Source organism: Dipodomys spectabilis, unplaced genomic scaffold (assembly GCF_019054845.1).
Source record: "Dipodomys spectabilis isolate Male_0828 unplaced genomic scaffold, ASM1905484v1 ptg000024l, whole genome shotgun sequence".
In the NCBI taxonomy this organism is placed as follows: domain Eukaryota; kingdom Metazoa; phylum Chordata; class Mammalia; order Rodentia; family Heteromyidae; genus Dipodomys; species Dipodomys spectabilis.
The window spans coordinates 33,021,694-33,045,118 of NW_024870701.1; the positions used below are offsets into that span (position 1 = coordinate 33,021,694).

General features: G+C 47.3%; 1 protein-coding gene across 1 annotated transcript in view; it reads right to left on the minus strand.

The window, feature by feature from the left end:
- Positions 1-4,194: 4,194 nt before the first annotated feature.
- Alpk2 (alpha kinase 2) overlaps positions 4,195-23,425 on the minus strand; it is a 102,053-nt gene continuing 82,822 nt past the window's right edge. The window contains exons 10-12 of the mRNA XM_042675100.1: positions 22,664-22,881; positions 17,737-17,785; positions 4,195-5,017 (exon numbers count right to left, since the gene is read on the minus strand). Coding sequence (XP_042531034.1) covers positions 4,801-5,017; positions 17,737-17,785; positions 22,664-22,881 — 484 coding nt within the window. The 3' untranslated portion in view covers positions 4,195-4,800. The remainder of the gene's footprint in view (positions 5,018-17,736; positions 17,786-22,663; positions 22,882-23,425) is intronic.

Here is a 23,425-nt window from a genome sequence, read left to right on the forward strand (position 1 = left end):
ACAAAAAGCCAGAAGTGGAAGTGTGGCTCAAGCAGTAGAGCACTCCCTTGAGGAAAAAAGAAAAAGAAAGCCCTGGCACAGAAATAAAATATAAGATAAAATAAAACATAGTATGTGGCATGAAGATAAAGGCTCTAGACAGAAAGCCTTCATGGGGGCTGAGAGAAGCCAGCAGATGGGGCATGGGAGAGGAGTTGGAGGAGGGGTTTGGGCTATCACAGAGGGTCTTGCTGGCCTTTTAGATGAGCTAGCCCGTACTCTGAGATGTCATGCTACTGGAGGGTTCTAAGAAGACAATATCTTTTAACTTTGATTTCAATGGAAAGAAACTAATGCCAGTTTTCTTAATGATCAGTCAGAGAGCTCTGAAGACAGATTTCCTGCTGGGCTGTTGGAGTCACACTGTGGGAGGAAGGGGACAGGGAGAAGACAGTGACCATCGCCCTAGGCCCTGGCATTTGGGTCAGATGTGCTACCAGCGACCAAGTATACCTTTCTAGCTTTTGAGAAGGAGAGAACTGGGCACGCAAATGATGATCTCCCTTCAAGAGTGATGAGGGAGGGCTGGACTCCAAGATAACCAGAGAAAATTCCTACGGGCCAGGTTCTCACGTGATGCTGTCAAGGATGGAGGACTGGAGGAGGGGCTTGAGGCACCATCTTTATTTCGTCTGGCCTGATCAAACCACGTAGACGTGGAAGTGGAAGATGACATTGTTGTGGATCCAGTGATCCCTCTCACAACATCTAGGATCACATCCCAAATCTGCAGTACCTTGGAATATATGAATTGTGGAGACAGTCTTATCAAGTTAAATTTTAGTCTGTTGGGATGCATCCTAATCCAATATGAGTGGTGTCCATACATGAAAGAGGAATTTACACAAAGAGGCACACACAGGAAGAACTCCCTGTGACAACTGGAGAGATGCCATCATGAGAGAAGACACTCCTGACAGACAGGAGAGGGGCCTGAAACAGGTCCGCAGGGACTCTTTAGCGGGAGGTAACTCTACCACGACATGGTCCAGGACTTCCAGTCTTCAGAACTGAGAAATAATGACTTCCTGTTGATTACATCCTTAACATTTGTTATACACCATTATGTCAGTGCTTATGAAATAATACAGATGCCAAAGGAAACTGACCAATTTACAGCTGGAGAGCAGCAAGCCATTACCTTTTCATTCTGTCTAGGTGTAGAGCGAGAGGAAAAAATAAGGCAGGTTGGGAGGGAGATGGAAATGGGCTAGCCCAATAGAATTGCATGCAATACTTCCACCCCCTAAAATGAAAGCCAACAGCCTGGCTTTTCTTGATGATATGAGATCAAAAGTGTGCCTGGGAAAATAAAAAAAAACAACTAAGATGCTTTTGTGGGTACCCCTTGGGCTTCTCATGAAGAAGAGAATTTTTAAAAACCTTCATCCACTGACACAGTTAGGGCTTGCACATATTTGCATGTAAAATCATCAACTGAAGGCTAGTTTGTAGCATCATACAGAAGGACCTGGCCACCATCTTGCTTGCCAGCTTTTACAACATGGTCTTAGATTAGAACAAGCAGGTGCTATAGATTTCATAGCACTATAGCAAGGAGGCGGAAACTCTTGTACTGAGAGACAGAGGAGGTTTCTGTGCCTCTGGTTTTTTTTTTTAACTAGGGAAGCCTGTGTGGCATCTGCAGACCTCAGTGGGGGAGAAAGACTGCTCTGTTCTCATTGGCACATGTGGTCCAGGAATGCAAAACAGACACAGAGAAAACAAGCCAGAACAAACCAGGTTGTTGACAAGCTCTTCCAAGATGCATCCAGTTGAACATATGCCCACCACACACACACACACACACACACACACACACACACACACACACACACACACACACACACACACACACACAGAATGTAATACAGTTTTTTTTTTAAAGAGCACTTTATGGTGGGCAGGGAAGGAATGGGTGAGAAGATTGAAAAGGGTGACATTGATCAAGAGATATTGTATATATTGTATTCATAACCTGCTTTGTTAAATGGAAACTCCTTTGTAAAACTACGTAAAGAAGAATACTGGTAATAATAAACTACTGGTATAATAAAATAATAATAGAGCAGTTTATAATTAGAAAATAATTGTTACTTGTTTAGGTGCTCTTTATACTACAATTCTCTTGAAACCTTTTGCTATTATGAGGCTGCAGAAGCATGGTCACGAAGCATTGGTACAAAAGCTGACATGAAACATTAATATGAGCTGGCCATCCACCCAGCCAGTATGGGTCCTCTCCAGAACAGGACGCCCGCTGGCAGGAAGCCCTCAGTGCCCCGCCGCGCGTCTTAGTGATGAACCAAAGCTGTTTTCACGAAGCTTTCATCCATTTTGTGCTCCTCCAATCACAGAGCTCCATTGTCAAGTTCCCTAGGGAACTGAGGCAGTTCTGTATGTGACCACCCTGCAGGCATTACGAAGGAAAAAAAGCCTCAGCTGGACCCACAAGGCCACCCTAGCTCTGTGTATTTATAGTCCTAATTAAGCGTCCATTGTTAGGTGCTGTCTTAATACAGCACACTTACGGAGCCCCCGGGGACAATCCACAAAAGCAGGATAATTACAAACTACGCAACCACAATAATGAAGCTGGGCAGAACCTCAGCCATGGGGTAAGAAAGTCCACTCCAGGGCTGGAAAGGTGGCTCAGTGGTAGAGTGCCTGCCTTGCCTGCCTGAGGCCCTGGGTTCGATTCCTCAGCACCACATAAGCAAAAAGAAAAAAGCTGGAAGTGGTGCTGTGGCTCAAGTGGTAGAGCGCTAGCCTTGAGCTGAAGAGCTGAGGACAGCGCCCAGGCCCAGAGTTTAGACCCTACAACCGGACCCCCCAAAAAAGGAAGTCCACTCCATGTCTTACCTATTGCTTGATGGTGCAAGAAATAGCACTTCAGAAGAGAGGGCTTTGATGGCTGCATAGCTGGCTACAAAAGGCACATCAAGGCCATTCTCACAGGTCCTGGCTAAGTCACAGCTCAGACGGAAAAGCCTTGAGCTCAACCCCAGCACAGCCACAAGAAGACACACAGCTGTGGCTACACTCCTCATCTCGGGCTGTAAGTGTTTGTAAACAGGTGAAACCAGATTACAATAAACACGATAGGCACTTTGAAAAGCAGAGGCCTAAGCACGTGTGCTTAGCATCACAGGCTGATGGCAAAGCACAATCCGGAAACAAAAAGTCCTTCCTGTCCTTCAGAGTGAGGAGTCAACCCCAGGTAGCAGGGTTGGGGCATGACTCAGTGGAAAGAGCACTAGCCCCTGAGCAAAAGTGGCAGGTACTGAGTTCAAGTCCCAGACTCGGATCTAATTAAAAAAACAAACAGAAAAGCCAGCTAGAGAAGGGGCTCTAGGCCCATTTTCTACTTGTTTATACTTCATTAAACACTTACACTGATATCATTGTTATGATTATTACTGCCAAGTAGCACTACTCTGCCAAGAAAGTTCTGGTTACACTGACCTATCGATGATAGATGATATATAGGTAGATAATAGATGTTCATCAAAACTCTATATAGAGGAAAAATAGCATTATTAAAGCTAAAGAAGCCTGGTGTTGATGGCTCACACCTGTAATCCTAGCTACTCAGGAGACTGAGATCTGAGGATGGTGGTTCAAAGCCAGTCTGGGCAGAAAAATCCCCATAAAACCCTTACCTTCAATTAGCCACTCAAAAACCAGAAGTGACGCTGTGGGTCAAGTAGTAGAGTGCTAGCCTTGAGCAAAAGAGCTTAGGGACAGCACCTAGGCCCTGAGTTCAAGTGCTACAACTGCAAAAAAAAAAAAAAAAAAAAAGCTAAAGAAGCCAAGAATCTCCTAGGCCAACTTCTGCTCATAGAGGCCAGCTTTTGCCATACATTCCTCCAGAGTTTTTTGTTTTGTTCGGGAGTGGCATATCAGGAGGCACAGGGAAGGAGGAATATGTAAGGAGAGCCATGTGGGGCAGGGAAGGGCAGAGTCCTTGTGAGCTGGGGTACCCGTGCCACAATTAGCACCCATCTTCTATGGGCTAGCCCTGGGCTTAGGGAGACCACATATAGGGAGCGAAATAGAAAGTAACCCAACCTTACTAGCAATGTAAGAATGAGACCAAACACTCATGCAAAGATTTTGCGCTTCAGTAAACCTATTAAGAAATTGCTCAATTGCCACATCCAGGGGGAATGTGAAATATGGCACAAGATCCGAAAGAATAGGTGTCTCGGACTATATGCGCATCTTACGCGTCTTGTTCATGAATTTAACGAATGGAACATTATCCCTGGCTATGTGAGTCAGGGAGGGAAGTGGCCTGCCATTTCAGAAGCCGACTCCAGCAACACTAGACGCTCAACACTCGTGCAACAGCTTGCCATTCATGATGTCTGTTCACATCATGGCTGGCCATGCTAGACATGTAGAGAGGGGAGGATTAGGGAAGTAGAGAGATACGCACAGCACCAAGTCCTTGACAACAAACCACGTGCAAATGCACCAATGACGCACAATGTGAAATTGCTAGAAATGCTAGCTGGCTGACAAAGAAGAGAATGGATGAGTCTCTGTACAAGTCTGGTCACGAGTCCCCGTCCTAAGGTCATGGCAGCAGATGGCAGGTGACGGTGTGAATGCCTCTTGGGGCAAAGTTGGCTGGGCAGAAAGCATGCCACACACGCTCTGCAGGCTCTGCGCCATTATCTCCCGCGTGGCCATAAATGTCTGCTCACACCTCGCGTGCTGCTTGCTGGTGGCCGCGGGTCTCAGGGGTGGCGTGCACTAGGCTTTCTTCTCCGCTGGGCTTCCAGGTCCTGGCTTCTTCGTGGTTGTGGAGTTTGTCTGAACTCTGCTTTTCCCGATGCTTGGCTTCTTTGGCTTCTGGCTGCTGTTTTGAAGGGATTTCAGCCCCAGCATGCGACAATACTTGTTACACTGGTGTAGCGCCTTAAACTGATCGATGAACGTCATGGAACAGTTGCCCTTAAATCCTTTGTACCTGTAAGTGTAGGTGACAGGAAACAATGTTTAACGTTTAGGTCACCGCCAGGTTAGAAAGCAACATTTGGAAGGAGGAAAGGATGGTGTAGTTTAGGCAAGAATGGCCACGTGGTTAACACAATTAATAAGAGGAAAACAACAACAACAACAACAACAAAGATGGTGGAATTCAGTGACGTCAAAGATCCACTGACACCCACAGTATGGACCGAAGGCCTATATGGGATAAGGGAGGGGAGCTGGCAGCATGGCTCAAGTGGTAGAGCACCTACTTTGCAAGCCAGTACCACACAAAACAAAATAAATAACCAGGGCTGGGGTGTAGCTCAGTGGTAAGGTACTTCCCTAGGGAGGTGAGACCCTGGGTTCCATTCCCCAGCATTGGGAGTGGGGCAGGGGGGCTGGGGGAGGCCTATGGTGCTGGGTGTGGGGGTGCACTCTTGTAATTCCAGCTACGCACGAGAACCAAGGTCTGAGGCCAGCTTGGCCAAAAACTGCAAGACCCTCTCTGAAAAAATAAGTTAGAGCAAGAGGGGCTGGAGACATAGCGCAAGTGGTAGAGTGTTTGTCTAGCATGCATAAGGCCCTGAGTTCAAACCCCCCGACCCCCCGCCCCAGAAAACATCCATGAAAGTCTAGAAAGTCTGATTACAGCAGCACTTCTCTACTCTTGGCTCCAAGATTTCAGCTTCTTGTTAGGTCTTCTCTTAGTCTTAGGGACTAGTGCTGGATGGTTTTGATGGTGATATATATTTTTTTGATGACCTGAAATCAAGCCCCACGCCACTCAAATGTTCTGAATGAAAAGGTCTTGCCAGCTTGGTGGCTCATGCTTGTAATTCTAGCTCCTCAGGAGGCTGAGATCTAGGAGCGAGGCTCAAAGCCAGCTCGGGCAGACAAGTCCAAGAGATTCTTATCTCCAATTGACCAGTGAAAAGCCAGAAGTGAAGCTGTGGCTCAAGAGACAGAGAGCCAGCCTTGAGCAAAAGCTAAGAGTAAAGGCCCTGAATTCAAGTCCCTGTAGGAGCACAAGTTGGGAAAAGAGGAAAAAAAAGAATCCTATAACTTTGGAACTGGAAGGAATTAGTTTAGACCTTTCAACTTACAGTTGAAGGAATTGAGACAGAAATAGGACTGGCCTAAGAAAACAGTCAGGTCATGTTTATTGCAGCATTATTTACCATAGCTAAGATATGGAACCAACCCAGATGCCCCTCACTAGATGAATGGATCAAGAAAATGTGACACACACACACACACACACACACACACACACACACACACACACACACAATGGAATTCTATGCCTCCATCAGAAAGAATGACATTGATGACATTGCCCTACTTGTTAGGAAATGGAAAGACTTGGAAAAAATTATATTGGGTGAAGTAAGCCAGGCCCAAAGAAACATAGGTCCCATGGTTTCCTTTATCTGCAATAAGTAGTGTATGTCTAGGACAAGCAGAGAAGGTCCAAAGCTCTGTTCATATGACCACATGAGATGATTAAGCGAAATGTACCCCAAAACAGGACACAAGGGTTTTTTTTTCTTGCTTGCTATTGTTTTTAATGTTCTTATAATGCACTATGTGATTCTTTTGGAACTTCTTCCCCCACACTATAACCCCTGTTTTCACTGTATTTGATTCCAGTGTTCTGCATCTTGTATATACATTTTTCTAATTTGGGGAGGGGGAAAGGGTATAGCAGAATGCTTAAATGGGGATGCAGGTTGACCCATTGTAACGATGAGATATACACGACACTGTTGAAATCGAACTCTACAATGTCCGGGGTGGGGAGGGGAGGGGGGGGAAAGGAGGACTTGGGGGGGAGGGAAGTGATGGTGGGGGAAAACCAAAGAGGAGTAACAATGCTGGATAGGAAATGTACTTATTACCCTACTCATGTAACTGTAACCCCTCTGTACAGTATCTTTACTCTCTCTGTATGTATGTGTGTGTGTGTATATATATACATATATATTAAAAAGAAAGAAAGAAAACAGGTGATGTAAGAGACAAGATGGAAAGGCAATCCTTAGAGTGTCCCTCACGGGACAGAGTCCCTCCCTCCCCCTCCTCCTTAGGAGGAGAGGAATGTGGGCTTCCTTCTCCAGTTGGCTGTAGGTGCGGCCATCTGCACCCTCCTCCCCGCGTCCCCCCCACCTCCCCCTCCCCCGGCCCAGGCGCCATCTCAGACACATCACTTTGGGTTGAGACATTTAGTATGCAAACTGGGAGTGACTATGTGTTCCCATACCAGTCGTGGCGGGTTAGCCGGCCTCTTGGATGACATGTGCTCAGGTCCCCAAGAATCCCACTCTACTTGCAGATGACAAAGAGCCATCAAGAAAGCTGGTGGAGGGCTCAGGCCTCCTGGGCTCCGGGCAGAGCACCGCTGCTCGCTGTAGCACTGGGGAAATGATCCTGGCCTGTCTGCCAGCTGCCCTGTGCACTGACTGCAGACACTTCTCTGCAGAGCATGGCTGAGCAAGGGAGGATGCACACAGGGGCCACATTGTCCCCCTCCTTGAGTGGCATATCCTTGAGTGGCATGTCCTGGCTGTCCTCACCACAGATAGGCTCATTTGATTGGCAGAGAGGTTGACCTTTGACTCGAGTCTGTTAGAAGCACGTTCCCCCCACACCTGCATCCCCTTGGCCACGTCCCATCTGTGCAATCCACACGCTGATACCAGAGTGGCCTCTGCAGAGCCAAGCATGTCATCTCCACTTAAAACTCCACTGCTGGGGCTGGGAAGGTGGCTCCATGGTAGAGTGTTTGCCTTGCATGCATAAGGCCCTGGGTTCGATTCCTCAGCACCACATAAGCAGAAAGAAGCCAGAAGTGGAGCTATGGCTCAAGTGGTAGAGCGCCAGCCTTGAGTTGGAGAGCTGAGGGACAGCACGTAGGCCCAGAGTTCAGGCCCCATGACTGACAAACAACAACAACAACAATTTCATTGCTGTTAGAATAAACACAAATTCCCTCAGCCTGCCTGCAACCCTGCCACCGGCCGCATCTCCCAGCCCCGAACCTCCTTTCATCCCTTACAAGATGTCATGATTGCCCCTTCGAAGAGTCTTCCCAGCTTGATTTCCCCCTGCGTGGGATGCCCTGACTCCTTCCTCTCGCTCAGTCCACTTACTGACCATCCTCCACTCCTTCACTTCCTCTAGACAGCCTTTCCTGACCTCCCCTCCTGAAGCCTCTCACACCCCAACTGAGATCTGCAGGTAGAGCGCCTTGTCTGTGCAGCATGCCGTGGCCTTGTGAGCAGAAGAGTTGCTGATGTTTGTCCCTCGGCCCTGAGCAAAGCGCAGAGATCAGCCGTTCTTCATCACTGCAGCCCGACACTTAACCCAGCAGGATTCAGTACCAGGAGGATGGTGCTTTGAGGTTTTGCATTTGTTCAGCATTCTCTTCTTGTGTTGATCTAGGTCAGTGCTGAGTCCTCAAAAATACAAAAATGCAGGAGAAAGGGACAGCAGCTCCCCACACCTTCCCTATGGAACACCTAGACAAGGACTGTTCTAGAGGTGCCAGGGACAGTAGAGAACAAGCAAGTACTGAGTTCATGGCCTCCTGGTCTAGAGGGGCAGACAGATGGCAAATCATCCCCGTGACTGCTGGGTTAGCGAGGCTGCATCCTGACCCTCGCAAGGCTTTTGTGAAATGGGAAGACCGAGAATGCCGACCACATGGGGTGAATAAAATGCAGACCAGATGTATGCAACCACTTGGTCCAGTAGAAAAGCTTCAGCGGACGTGGGCCAGGTCATAAGTACAAGGATCCGTAGGATAACTGGTGCAACTAACAGGGTCCCTCCCTGGAAGGGAGTTGACGCTGAGACCAGCGTCTGGTAGACAGGGCCATTGACTTCATTGGCAGCCCAGTGCATAATGCAAAGACAGCTCCTTGTTCAAAAATTATTAAGAAGTTCACAACAAAAACAACCAAGCAGGAAGCCAAACACCCCACACTGCTCCACAGATGGCACGCACCCAGAGACCAACCCTGCTAGTGTGGGAGTTCAGGCCATTTCTGATGAATAGGACCAGGCGCGCATTGGCAACAGGAAGTCTGTAGTTCTGGCATAATAGCTAATGGGATTCAAGAAATCAGATTTCCTTCATTTCCTGAGAGAAATCATAAATGTCAGTGTACTTGGAATGAGGGTGAGGGGGTGTCATTTCTCCCCTGGGATCCAAGTTCCAGTATTGAAGCTGTTAAGGGAATGAAAGCTTTTCTCCCCCCCTCCCCCCACACCCTGCCCTTTCTGAAACTACATTATGAGCCAGTAGCTCCTTCCCCATGTTTGCCACAAATCCAGCTCTGCTTTTTTTTCTCTTCCCTGCTAGGGAGCTGCTCTGCCCCCCCAGGAACCCATAGTCCATTTCATCGTGAAAAAGTGACTCCATTTCTAAAAGCCAAGATCATTTGTTGGAGGAAAAAAAGTCAGCCAGAGACAAGAAATGAACCGAGCAGGGGAGGGAAAATTCCACTGCTAAGCATGTCATTTTTACATCGCTATATTTCCAGGCAGGAGACTCCAGAAAAGGTCAGAGTGCCAGGCTGACTGCATTTTCCTTTTGCCTCAGCCCTGGCCCACACAGCACAGCCACGCCTGGCAGGCCAGGGGGAGGGTCTCTTTGCCTCTCCCCAATGCCGCAGCATCTCAGACAAGTAGGAAATGTCAAAGGCAGGGAGAGCGTCCAGCCTAAAGCACCTGGAAAACAGCGCCGGTCCCCTGTGCCAGGCTCTGAGAACGTGTGACATCTCACCTCTGCAGAGACAAATCAGGAATGTGTACTGCGGCCTCTCAGAAAGGTCCCCACTGCCTCGTGAGGTGCCTACAGAATTAGGACTCTTCCTTCTTTCCTATTGTGGTCTCTGTCTCAGCCAGGACATTGGGCCTTCGCTTTGATCTATTATTCCCTCAGATTGGCCATCCTTCCCGTGAGCCTCGCCCTTACCTAGGAATTTAAAAACAGCACAACCGAATCATATTTCTAGGTCAATTAACCTCAGATTTACTCACAGGATATGAGTTCACTTTCTCTAAGCTCTGGTCTTCCCAAGCAGTGAAGAAACAGTCCCCCGACTTGTGACCCACATTGCCCAGCACACACAACAACTGTGCCCTTCAGGTTTGGGGATGACCACCAATCTCCAATATGAACACCACTGCCGAAACTCGCCTTGAGTTCCTGTTAGACAGACATGCAGAGTTGAACAGTATTCCCCACGTGCCCTTATTTGCAAACAATGCCATGGCAGGCATAACAACGTAAGGTGAGTTCATCCTGGAGTAGGGTAGGCCCTCAAGCAATATTACTGGTAGCTATATAAATAGAGGAGAAAAGACACGGACAGGAAAGGGAAATGCTGCGTTTCATCCGAGGCAGAGATTAGAGGGATGTGCCTACAAGCCAAAGATGGTGGGCAACCAGGAGAAGCTGGGAGAGAGACATGAGATATATTTCCTCAGACCTTCTGGCAGGAACCAAACCCATCAACACTTTGACTTCAGGCTTCCAGCCTCCAGAACTATGAGGCCATAAACTCTTTATTATTTTAAGACTCTTAAGTGGTGTTTGTGTGTGTGCGTGTATGCATGTGTGTGTATGTGTGAATGGGTGTAAAATAAAGCCAGAGCAAGATACGTGCATTAAAAGGGCTTTCATGTCACGTACATATACCGGGAGGGGCCCCAGACACTGATTCTACTGTGGAAACAGCTAGTGATTCTTGAAATTCTATTCATGTCCTTCATTTCCTCATGCTTATTGAGTCACTCCTTCAAGGACCGGCACTAGCTGTATGGTAGTGCCTTGTAGAAGGAACCAGAAGGAACTAGAATGATTTATTGAGCCACGTGACTTTTCCATCTTGCAGAATAGACATGAAACTAGTTATGACAATAATAAAACATCTCAAAAGAACCCCCCACCAGTACTGGGGATCACACCCGGAGCTTTGGGTACACTAGACATGCATTCTTTTACTGAGCTATATCTGCTGTCTGGCTGGGGTGGGGGGACTTTCTGGGGGTGTAAATTCTATGAGAAATGCTACATTAATCTTTCTCCCTACCCCCCAGACAATTAAAACACACATCAGCTTTTAAAAAGAAATGTCACCCTAATGACAACCCTCGAGCCCGGATTCTCTCTAACTATATATGATCATGGACATCTTATTGTCATAGTCACTTTGAAAAAATGCTTCTGTGAAAGTCACAGAGGACTTCGGAGTGGGGAATCTGCAAGGTGACGCATCTGTGTTTCTGGCAAGCCGTGCGCCGAGGGTGTCTACGTGGTGACCTTCTCTTCGGATAGGTGACTTTCAGCAAACAATGACTCCAGATGATACAGGCACCCAGTCTGGTCACTACCACCTCTCCCTGAGCCTATTAGCTTTTTAGTGTCTGTCCCTCCCTTCCTACCTTGCTTAGACAGTGTAATCTCCCACAGTTATCTAAGTATAAGTCACATCGTGGCCAAGCAAGTACTGGTGAGGTCCCTCTCTCTTGGCCCTTGTCCCTGGGCTCACAGACCTTCTTTTTCTAGCTCCTGCCCACTCTCTGCCCTCCTCATCCAGCCCTATGACTCCTTTCTCAGTCTCAGAATAGGCAACAGCCTGGGCCGCCTCCATGGAAACCATCACTGGCACTTTCTTTGACAGCCATTCAAGCTGGAAGAAAAAGAACATTCGTTTTTCTTCTTCCACAGGAAAATGAGGTAAATGAGGAGGGTAAGAGTATTTCCTGGCTCCCCATAGCCACACCTGGCTGAGTCCTTCCTGGAAGTACTGATAACATATTTTATGGACAGCTCTGAGCTCCTCACTGGGTCCCATGTGTTCAGGCTCTGTCCTGATTCTCTCCACCATTCCTGTCTTCCTTTCGTCTTCCTCCTTTTGTTCCCATCCTGCCTGCAGAGGGCGCTCTCAAGCCCCTTGGGCTTCTCTCCAGATGCTCTTTCTGTTCAGACTTGTCCCCTGGAGCCAGATGACAAATGAGGAGGGGCTGATTGGTGAGTCCCTCGGGTCTTGGGAATGGACTGGCTAGGAGTGGGAGAAACCTCATGGCCCCTACTCCAGCTGCTTCAACAGAGCTGTCCTTGGTTTGCTACCTGGGCAGGGGCCAGGACACAGCCATGACACTTCCGCCCAGCAGAGGGATGAGTCCTTCTGGCTCTGTTGGGCCCCGAGACTTCAGCCACGCATTCAGCATGTCACTAGAATGTCAGCCTTGCCAAGATGGTTGACATGATTGTTGTTCTCTGCTGGGTTTCCAGACCTCCTCGACAAGGACGGGCCAGATACGTCAGCCAGTGGGCCGACCAGCTCTATGAACACATGGCTGATCAGAGTAAAATCAGATTAAAATCCCACCATGCGAGGGAGGCGATGAGCGTGCAGATATTTGGGGCATCAAAGCACCTGTCTCCAGTGCATTAGGCCTGCGACTGACGCTGGAGGACTGGCATTGGTGATACAGCTCAAATATCTGGGGCCCCATAGCCGGGTGCTGGTGGCTCATGCCTATAATCCTAGCTACTCAGGAGGCTGAGATCTGCGGGTCACAGTTTAAAACCAGCCTAGGCAGGAAAGTCTTATCTCCAATTAATCACCAGAAAAGCTGGAAGTGGAACTGTGGCTCAAGTGATAGAGTGCTAGCCTGGGGGGGGGGGGGGGGGAGAGCAGGGAGGGGGAGGGAGTCTCAGTGACAGCACCCAGGCTGAGTTCAAGCCCTACAGAGACACTGGTCATGCTGTGAGGCACATTCAAAAGGTGCTGAGGGTCTGAAGTATTGGTATATCTGCATAGCAAGGACAAGGCCCTGAGTTCAAGATGAGATGCCATTTCTTCCCATCTCCCAGTGACTTTCACCCTGCCTCTCCACACGTACTTCTGGACTGGGGACAGCTGGCTACGGTCCCCTTTGTTTACCACAGACACACAGGGCATCAAGGGTTTCTCTCGATGTTGAGGGCAGTCTTTTCTCTGAAACTTGGCATGGTTGCATGACTATCTGTTGAATCTTTCCTCTTCTTCGGGGATTGAAGGGCCAGAACTGGGCAGGCAGGCCGCAGCACCAATAAAGGTAACTGTTTTCCAAGTGTGTCTTCTATGACACCTGGGTCCTTGTAGCCTCATGTTTGCCCCTCTGCAGAAAACAAACCCTTCACAATGCTGTAGGGTCTTATGAATGTGCTTTCCGTGTGGATGTTTGACACTTGTCCTTTACCCTTAAGCATCATGTTTTTCTTCCAAGAACACAAATACAGAGTATTGGCTGGCAGCCATACTGTCCTAGTGGTTATTCAAATCCATTTTATTTTGGATCAGTGCTTACTGACTGGAAGAAGTCTGCTCAGGATTCTTCTCTTTGTTTTACTGCAGTTCAACAATGTGAATCCTGCTTTTTTTAAGACTACAGGGCAAAGTCTTGGCTCTGCTGCCCCCTGGTGGCTGAACCACAATCTCACCTTCTTCCCAGGAACTCCATCATATAATTGCAGAGCTGACCAGGTCAAGGCTCTGAAATTTCCCTATCTCTAGTTATAAGATTAGACATAATATTTTCTTGTCTCCTTCTGAGATCTCTAAGTGCTGAGCAACCTCAACACAGAGTCCAAGTGGAACTAACAAAAATGGATTGCTGGATCACTTAAATCTTGTACTTGAAGTTGCTAAAGGATGAAGGGGCAGCCAGGTGCTGGTGGCTCACACTTGTAATCCTACTACTCAGAAGGTTGAGATCTGAGGATCATGGTTCAAAGCCAGTCTGGGTACAAAAGTCCCCATCAGACTCCTATCTCCAGTAACCACTCAAACACTGGAAGTAGAGCTATGGCCCTAGTGGTAGAATGCTAGCCTTGAGCAAAAAGAGCTCAAGGACAATGCCCAGGCCCTAAGTTCGAACCCCATAAGCAACCAGAAAAAAAAAAGATGAAGAGCAGTATACTTTTTGTATGTGTTTGCTGGTAGTGGGGCTTGAATTCAGGACCTTGTGCTTATCTTCTTTTTATTTTGCTCATTTAAGACTGGCCTTCCACCACTTAAAACTTTTTGGTGGTTACCTGGAGATGAGTATCTCAGATTTTTCTACCTGGGCTGGCTTTGAACTAAGATCCTCAGATTTCAACCTACTGAGTAGTTAGGATTACAGGCGGGAGCCACCAGCGCCCAGCTTGAGGCATACAACACTTACACCACAATCATATCACTCCCTGCACACACTTTTGTTTTGAGGACCATAGTAAATAAAGTTGAATTGAAATGAGTAAGTCATGACAATTCCTTATGTTCTTTCATGTGACTATAAATAACTTAGTTACTCCAGAAACAGAAGAACAACTCTTGACTTCATTACAAAACAAGGCAGGTCACATTTAGATAGTGCAGATTGAGACATAGGAATGTATTTTTTTAAATGACCCAAAACACTACTTACAATAGTGTCCTCCCATAGCCAAAGGCTACTGGGACAAACCTTGTACAGACTCACCACTCTTCCTTTCTGTCCATTATGAATGAACTAGGTAGCTGAGGATCAAGAGAACAGTTTAACGGATCTTTATTCGTTCATCCCCTCTCTTACACACTCTGGAACTCCTCATCTACCTGCCACATTCTCCTCTCTTTATTTCTCCCATCCCTAGATATCCCCTTTGCACATCTCTTCTCCTATCAACAAGTGCTTTTGACCTTGACTCCATTCCAAGCCTACTGCTATTGTTCTCTGTTTTGCAAACTATGGCTTTCACTGGAGGGTTTCTTCAACCAAATGTTGCCTCCCTCCACTGGCGATCTGGCCCTTCAGCTCAGGAGGGCCTAACCAGATGCCTTACATTCTCTCATTCGAGCAGTGAGACTTGTAAGCAGTAGCTAGCCCTGCCCCTTCTCTGCCATTGGGATTCACCCCATGCACAGAGACGCCAAGGAACCTGGGAAGAAGCCTCTCAACCACTTCTTGCCCTCTGATAGGAGACATTTCCCCTTATGTCAGGTTTGCAGACCAAACTGCTAAGATACAGCTCTTGGAGGGCAGCTGTCTATGGCTTTTTTTTTGTAACTTTTTTAAAACTTTCTAAAAATTTTTTCAGAAATGGACAAGATGAATTTGTACCCCCTTTCAAAACTCAAACACTTCAGAATTCTCTTCTCTCCCATCTTCTCCCTCTCCCTCCCCCATCTCTCCTTGGGTGGGAAAGCAATCAGTAAGTAACACTTTATAGAAAGCATTTGGCCCTGGTCTTCTTCTAATGTGCTTTGGGCAACTGTCCCAGGCCAGATAAGTCACATTAAAGCTGAGAAAGAAACCAAGGGATTGGATTTCTTTTTAAATTAGGAGGGGGCGGGAGGCACCATTTGAAGCTTTCAGATTGGATTCCTGGAAACTGTTGATGTGCTTTAAAAACAAAGTCTTAAATCACCATGCTCTTAAGCTCACGTTAATTTCTGGAGCTTCTTGTGTAGGTTTCTGCCTTACTTTGGTAGAAAGTGGTATTAGATGATGGGATGAAATTTGCCTGGTGTCAGGTTGAGGCGTGAGAGAGGGGGCCAGGATTTACCTCGCTTACATTGAACTTCCGGGTCTGGAGGTAGGTTAACTGGGCAAGTCGCAGTGTCACCATTCTGTGGACGAGTACTCCCGCAAGATCCAGTCACATGTCCACACGGGTGGCATGATGGAAAGCCAGACTCAAACCTGGTCCGCTGATGTCAGGACTTTGCCTTAACCCGCAGAGATCATGGGGTTTTTAAAGGCTCGGTTTGAGAGATATTCCTGGGGTCTTTTGTAAATTGGGTCCATGTATCTCCTAGATGAGAACACTTGCCCAGGACAAATGCTAAAGCAGATGGATGCGAGGACAGCTGCCACAAAATGGCACTGCCATGGGAAACTGGGATGTGTGGTCACCTGACTAATCAGAATAAATACAACACACCAAGAGGCAAAGCCCCTCTACTCCCCACCACCGGCCAGGGAGGAAGGAGGGGACCTGAAGCCTCTGCTTCTCCCACTACCTCACAACCCCCTCCTGACGTGCTCTTTTTACAAGGCCAAGGTCACGGTCAAATTCCCTGAAGCACAGGTCAATCAGTGGTCCAGTCCAGGCTAGGGACAGGTGTGGGAGGTAGTTCCAGACTAAAACTATAGGGCAAGTTCTCAGAAGGAATAACATCAGGGAATTGGGTTCTAAAGCACAGTTAGAAGCTGTGTGTCCTCAGTGAGAACTTCAAGTTTTGGAGTTCAGGAATGGCCCCTCTCCACTTCTCCAAATCCCTCCACTCTTCTCTATTGTTTCTTAAGGCTGAAAACAGCTAGAGTACTTGTTAGTGCATCATGGATCGGAAGGACTGAGACATCCAGAAGGCTATGTAGATGAGTCAAGTCCAGGCCTGGCAACATAGGCCTAGTGACACTGTGTTTTCTGTATTCCTGATGCTTTGACATATGGGGCCTTCCTGGGCCTAGAAACACTGCTCATCTCCAGGCGAGGCAGTTCCTGGAGCTACTCAGTGACCTACCGTCCATAGCATCAGACCTCCAAATAAACCACCAGACCTCCACCGCCTCTGTCAGCCTTCTCATTCTGGGCCATCATCTCCCTGCCCTAAGACCCCCAGGACAGATGAAGAAAGAGAGAGAGGGAGGGGGGGGAGAGCGCCCTTATGTCCTAGAACCTGCTGAATGACTCAAACTAGCCAATCCTCCACCTGCTTACCGTACGCCATGTATTCCTTCTTGCAACGGTCATTTCACTTTCCCTCCTTCCTGTCTGACTGCATCTTTTCCCAGGAGTCTAGCGTGCCCTCTCTTGCTGGGAACCTTGAGTTCATCAACAGAAGTTGTCTCCTGGTTTGTTGACCATACCGAATCAATAATAAAAACCTACATTTTAAAAGAAGTCATCCCCGGACAGCCTCTGTCCTTGTCTCCTCCTCTTTACAGATGTTCTTCCCATGGGGAAAGAACATCTGGGGAGAAAGTAAAGGGCAGCTGCAGCACATTTTCTTTCTCACCAAGGACGAAGAGCTGGCTCTCCACAGCGAGCCAGGTAAAGCTGTAAGTAGGGGAAGTGTGTTAAAGATAACCCCAGAGAACACTGTCACAGCAGTCAACGGAACAAATCAACGTCCTACACTAAATTCAAGAAAGAGAATGGCCACTGGCAACAAGTAAGTAATCACAGCCCTGCAAATAGCATCATGGGCATCTGTAAGCGGCTCGAAGTACTTTTTGGCTAAAAGAAATGAAAGGGGGAATGCAAGTGCATTTATCCTTCTCAATTGCAAAAAAAAATTTTTTTTCTTAACTTTAATTTTAAAAAAATGAAAGCAGTTTTTCCATAGTGATGATTTAAATGTAGAAAAATGGAATTTCATAGTTAAAAGGCATTCTGGAAGGCTGGCATGCTTTATTTTTCCCCTTCCATGGCTCTCCTGTGAGTAATTAATCTTGAATTGTGTTTTCAAGTGCTCTTGTTTGCTTCAGCGTTAGGAAACAAATGTGTTTCCCTGAGAGAACAAAGTCCATAAATATTTCATGCTAGGGAGAGGAGTGAACTGAATTCATCCCAAGAACGTTTGCTCTGCACAGGAAGAACGGGAAATCTACGTTGCCCACATCAGCCGAAAGGCAGCATTTGCTGGAAGCCCGGTGTTAAATGACACCCACTCCATTTTCTCTACTCACCCTTTAGCCAGCGTTGCTATGCCAACGTCCGTTAACTTCATTCCTACACCTATGGGAGGAGAGCAAAGATGGAGTTGGAATTACTGGGGGAATCCTCAGGAAGGATCATTTAGGGGAAAGATCTTAGGGAAGAGGTAGGTTAAGACCATTCCTGCCATCTTTCCCCACCTGTCCACCTGAGGCTTCTCTGTGGAGGCTGACAGCCTCGCAGATGTGCAGCCTCTACTTAGGAAGCCAGACTTGCCATGCTCTTCTCACCCCAGGAGAAAGGAGGGAGGAGAGAGGGAGGAGGAGGGAGCCTGCTCTTCTGTGATGCTGCTGAGGCCTGCTGCTTTGCCAAGAGCTCTCTCCCAAAAATGCTCTGCCCTGGCTCACCGAGAGTGAAAGCCCCTCATGCAGTGGAAGAAGTAGCGCGGGTTTCATCGTCAGTATCAACTGTGAGGAAGTGCAAGGTGGCATTAGCTCAGTTCGAAGCCCAGCTCAGATATGCGATTTCCCATTTATTTGCATGAAGACAGTTTCCCACCCTGTGTTCTAGATCACCTGCAGATCCAGAGAAACACTCTGGAACTTCGGGTAGACTCTGAGCCATTGACCCAGGGAGCTGACCTTTAGAACTCATGATCCAACCCTTCGTCACTTGTCCTAACTGCTAGCCATGGGACCACAGTGTGTGTGTGTGTGTGTGTGTGTGTGTGTGTGTGTGTGTGTGTGTGTGTGTAAGGAGCTGGGAACCAACCCCAGAGGGCAATCCAGCAGCCGTTCCACGCAGCTCAGCAGGGTCACAGGCAGCCTCGGTAGAATTCTGAGCTCCTGTCCTTCCAGGAGGGTAGGCAGAAGAGTCAGTAGGGATGCTGAGATGCACGGAGAGTGGATGGTCTGTCTTCTGATGTGAGAAAGACCACCTTCTGTGCTCGAAAATTGCCACTGTCTTTCCCCCTGCCCCAGCCTCAGCCGCATCCTTAACCTCTCCAGAGTCTAGCAGGAAGGAGTACAGCTCTTTGATGCCCAGAGTGTGGGGATCACGGCTTTTCTAGCATCTTCTTCTCCCAACCACATATCCTTCAGCAGTCTTTCTAAGGCAGTGGCTCTGGTATTTGCCCCACACAGCATTGATAATGTCAGAAATGCCACTCTGCCAGTGTCTGAGCTGCCTGACGACTATTTTACCTCTGACTGGTCTTAAATGGGCTGGACCGTAAGTACCACCTGCCACCAGCAGGTGTGGTGGCTACAGAGGGGCCAAGTGGCCTAGAATCCAGTCTGGTCTGCGGAAGATGGAACTCGGTCCCCCTAAAAGCCAACCATCAATCAGATATGATGGCAGCCTAGTTCCATAATTCTCTACCTTAAGCCCAGGAAGAGAAAGCTGAATGCTTAACACTGGTCAGCAGTGTTCACCTGGAGCGTGGCCAAAATGCAGGACGTGTTGTTATTCAGATGGCTCAGTCAGACAGAAGCATTGAGCACTGCGCTGGGAGCTAGTAGACATGGAGGGGCCAGTGAGCCTTTTTAAAGCCTCTTTTACAGTTGGTAACTAATTCTTCTCATTCTTTCAAAGCTGTTGACAACTTGAATCTATGTAGAAATACTTCACATAGCTCTTATTATAGGGGCTATGCTGTTAAAAAATAAAGATTCCAAATTGCAAAAAAGTCCTCTTTGGACAGCTTGATTCATGCAAAGTCATATTTGAAAATTACAGATCTGAGCTACATGAAAGTCCATGTTAAAAAAGAACAAGTTATTTGGCAAGAGATTCCTGAACTGGGGCAGTTGCTCGCCCTTGCTTCTAATATCACCAGCTGTCCTTTTCAGCTTAGAAAAATAGAAAATCACTTGGAAAGGACACTTGCGTGTCCTGCTTTCATAACTTCTCAGTCATTCAATAAAGGATATTAGCAAGGGGCTAACAGGTGAATTGTAGTTACAGCTGTTCCGCAGAGTTGAGGAGAACATTGGTCTATGGGTTGCTTCTGATAGAAGAAAAGAACTTTTACAGCATTGGGAGAAAGTTCCCAGAATGAGTCTATGGATCTTGGGATGGTGGATGGCTCTTAGAAAGGCTAATGGTCCCTCAGGGCTGGCTCCAAATCAGACTTCCCACAGTCTCTGGAACAGTCCAATCAACAAGCAGATACACCCAGAAAAGGGGACATATATATATATATATATATATATATATATATGAATGAATGAAAAGTGAAGGATGAGTGTCAGATTTGTTTTTATCTTAATTCCAACATCTCAGAAGAACTATAAAAAGTAGAGACATTGCTTAGAGGATGGCTGTGCTATCTCATGCCACAATGATGATAATAATAACAAATATGTTCCCTGCAGCAGCAGAGAGTAAATAAACATTGTTATGAAGCCCCACACCAACACATTTAAACATGCACGTCATTTACCAAGAGATGTAATATCCTGCTACACTTGTTTAGCAGTGCCTAGGAGCAAAACTAGCTGTGCATGAAGCTCCAAGGTGCTGTTCTTCAGTAGACAAAGTATATTTAATGCAAAGTTAACTGATGGAGAAAGGAGATGGAGGAAACCACAACCACACAGCCATAATCTGAACGGAAGAAATGGCTGCCTGATAAAGGCCCTAGTGTGTGTGGACATGTGAAAGAGAAAGAGAAAGGGAGAGAAGATGGAGAGAATATAGCAAAAAGAGAGAGAGAAGAAAGAGAGTATAGCAAAAAGTCTCTGCAAAGAGGAAACAGACAATGGGACACTAGTGGCTCAAGACTATATAATACTAGCTACTAAGGAGGCTGAGATCTGAGGATCCCAATTGGAAGCCAGCTCAGGAAGGAAAGGCCATGAGACTCTTATTTCCAATTACCTCCAAGAAGGCAGAAGTAGAGCTGTGGCCCAAGTGGTAAAACATGGGCCTAGAGTAAAAAAAAAAAAAAAAAAAAAAAACAGTGAGAAAGTGCACCATGCCCTGAATTCAAGCACCAGTACCAACACACACACACACACACACACACACACACACACACACACACACACACATTAAATGCATGCAAAAACTGGTAAAAATTCAAGTCTGTAATGTTATTAATTATAGTATGCCAAATGGTCCCCTCCTAGTCTTGATTATGTGCCATAGTTATGTGAGATGTTATCAACAGACAAAGCTGGATAAACAGTACATTGGGACCTCTGTATATTTTTGTGTTGTTTTTTGTGTGAGTCTACCCTTATTTCAAATTAAGGAGATTAAAAAAAAATCCAGTGTTTTCTTATGTGGCAATGTTGCAGTAAATGTCTTATTGTCTCCTTTAGTCTTGACAAGCCCAAGTAGAGAGGGTTAAAGCATGAAGAGCTAAGCCGTTTGCCCCAAGGCTGACAGCTAGAAAGCGGCAGAACCAAAAACAAAACCTGGAGGCTGGAGCCAGAGTCGACTGCCCTTGTTTGCGACCGTGTGTGACATCTGCTAGGCAGACAACGACATAGCTCAGATTTTTCTAAAAGAAACTGGGAAACACTTAGGGCAGCAGCTGTCAGGGCCTCACTCATCACCCTACACCAGCTCTGCTTTGCCTGCGAACTTCCTCTGCGCTGCTCTGTCCAGCATAGCTTGTCCAGGGGTCAGTGCGCCAGTGTGGGGCAGCAATGCCCCACCTCAGCGGCCTGCAGCTGAGGCTCCAGGGAGCAGATGGGTGACCGCCTGGGAGCCTGAGCTGCATGGACAGGGCCATTCTGGGAAATGCACTCCAGCAGGCTCCCAGCAAAGGAGCCCCCAGCTGCCGGGGGCACTCGCTGGCAGTGGACCCCGGCGCCCTGCTGGCCGCCTGCCCTCCTCCAATTGCTCTTTCCCACCCTCCCAGCACAGCTTCCTGGAATCCCCACAGAAATGATCAATCATTTGACCCTGCCTCTGAATCTGTGGATTCCAAATCCTCAGAATTGACCCCAAGTGTGGTGGCTTACACCTGGAATCCCAGCTACTCAGGAGGTGGAGATGAGGAGGGGCATGGTTTGAGGCCAGCTGGGACAAAAAGTTCATAAGACTCCATCTCGAAGATGGCATAGTGAGTCATATTTATGACTGCAGCTACATAAGAGGGAAAGGTAGGAAGACTGTAGTCCTGAACAACAACCACAAACAAACAAACAACTAAACAAATGGATCACTGTGCACAAACAATAACTAAAGGAAAGAAAGGAGTTGGTTCAAGTGGAAAGCATTTATCTATCAAGGTGAGCCCTGAATTCAAATCCCAATGCTGCAAAAAACAGAAGGAGAGAGAAAATTTGCTTGTAAATGTACAGACTTTTTGGTCATTATTGTTCAACAATACAACATACTATTTACAGAGCATTTGCATTGTAAGAAATCTATAGGGCTGATTTAAAGTGTGTGAGAAGGTGTGCACAGGTTGTGTGCAGATACTGTGCCTTTTCATATTTTCTGGATTTTCTTATGTACGGCTAAGTTTGCACCTAGTGAAGGTGTAAAAACAAAGCCAATCTCTGGTTACCTTTTGTAATGGGAAGGCATTAGCAGCCCTTTTTTTTTTTTCTGGTAGTACTAGAGTTTGAACTCAGGACCTAGTGCTTGCTAGGCAGGTGTTCTACCACTTGAACCACATCCCCAGCCTTCTTTGCTTTCATTATTTTTCAGGTAATCTTGTGTTTTAGCCTGGGGTCCCTGAAGATCAGGATTCTCACCCCTACCTCCCCTTTAGCTGGTATTACAGGTGTGTAGCATCACACCCATTTGCAATGAATTTTAGTGTTCTATTTGCTCTGTTTGCCAAAGCTTGCTCCTGAGACACTGTACCACCTTCTTTGAGAAAAGCTGCTGAAGTCATCCAGCAGAGGGCTCATTCCTCCTCCTCCTTGTTCTCCTTTCCTCTTTTCTCATCCCAGGCCCACGGCCTTCCTGGAGTTAGTGTACCGCTGCTCTTCTTACCCTGCATGTCTGTGACCAGGAGACAGCCGCTGGTTTTCTCGTACACCCAGTGCTGGAAGGTACAGCATTTCTGCCCAGCCTCTGATTCTCTTCTCAAGAAATTGATTTCCTTCCCATCTCGAATGGAGTACTTCACGAATTCGCCCATCAGCTCCTCTTCCACTGTTGCATAAGGGATGTTGTTCTCAGGCCGATGGATAAGGAAAATAGGAATGATCCTGGCAAGGAGGACATACATGAACACACATCAGGCTCTCTCACGGGAAGAGAAGCTTCTAGCCTTCTCCCCCCACTCCTTTGAGTTGCAGGGAGTGGTAGGATCAATCCCTGTTGCCTTCTCTCCTTCCCTCCCTTCCTCTGTTCTCTGCTTTCCCTCCCTCCCTCCCCATCCTTCTATCCACTGCCATCCATCCATCTGCTCATCCTTATTTCCTTTCATTCCATGGATCGTATATTTAAATGCAGGAGACAAATGGTGAAGGCATGATGGCCAGGGTTGAGTGCTTGACGCAGTGGAATGGAGGCAGGTAGGTGGCACGGGATGGGGAGGGACTGCCACTGTATTCAGGGAGGTCACAGCAGTCCCGTGAGCACAAGGGAGCAGAGACCTGTAGGAAAAGGGGTGGGAGGGAAGGGCTGAAGATATCTAAAGCAAGAACATTCCGAATGGGACAAGCAGCAAAAGGAAAAGGCTCAGACCTCAGAGCATCTTTCTCATTCTAGGGTGTTCCAGAAATTCAAGTCACAGCCAGATGGGAGTGG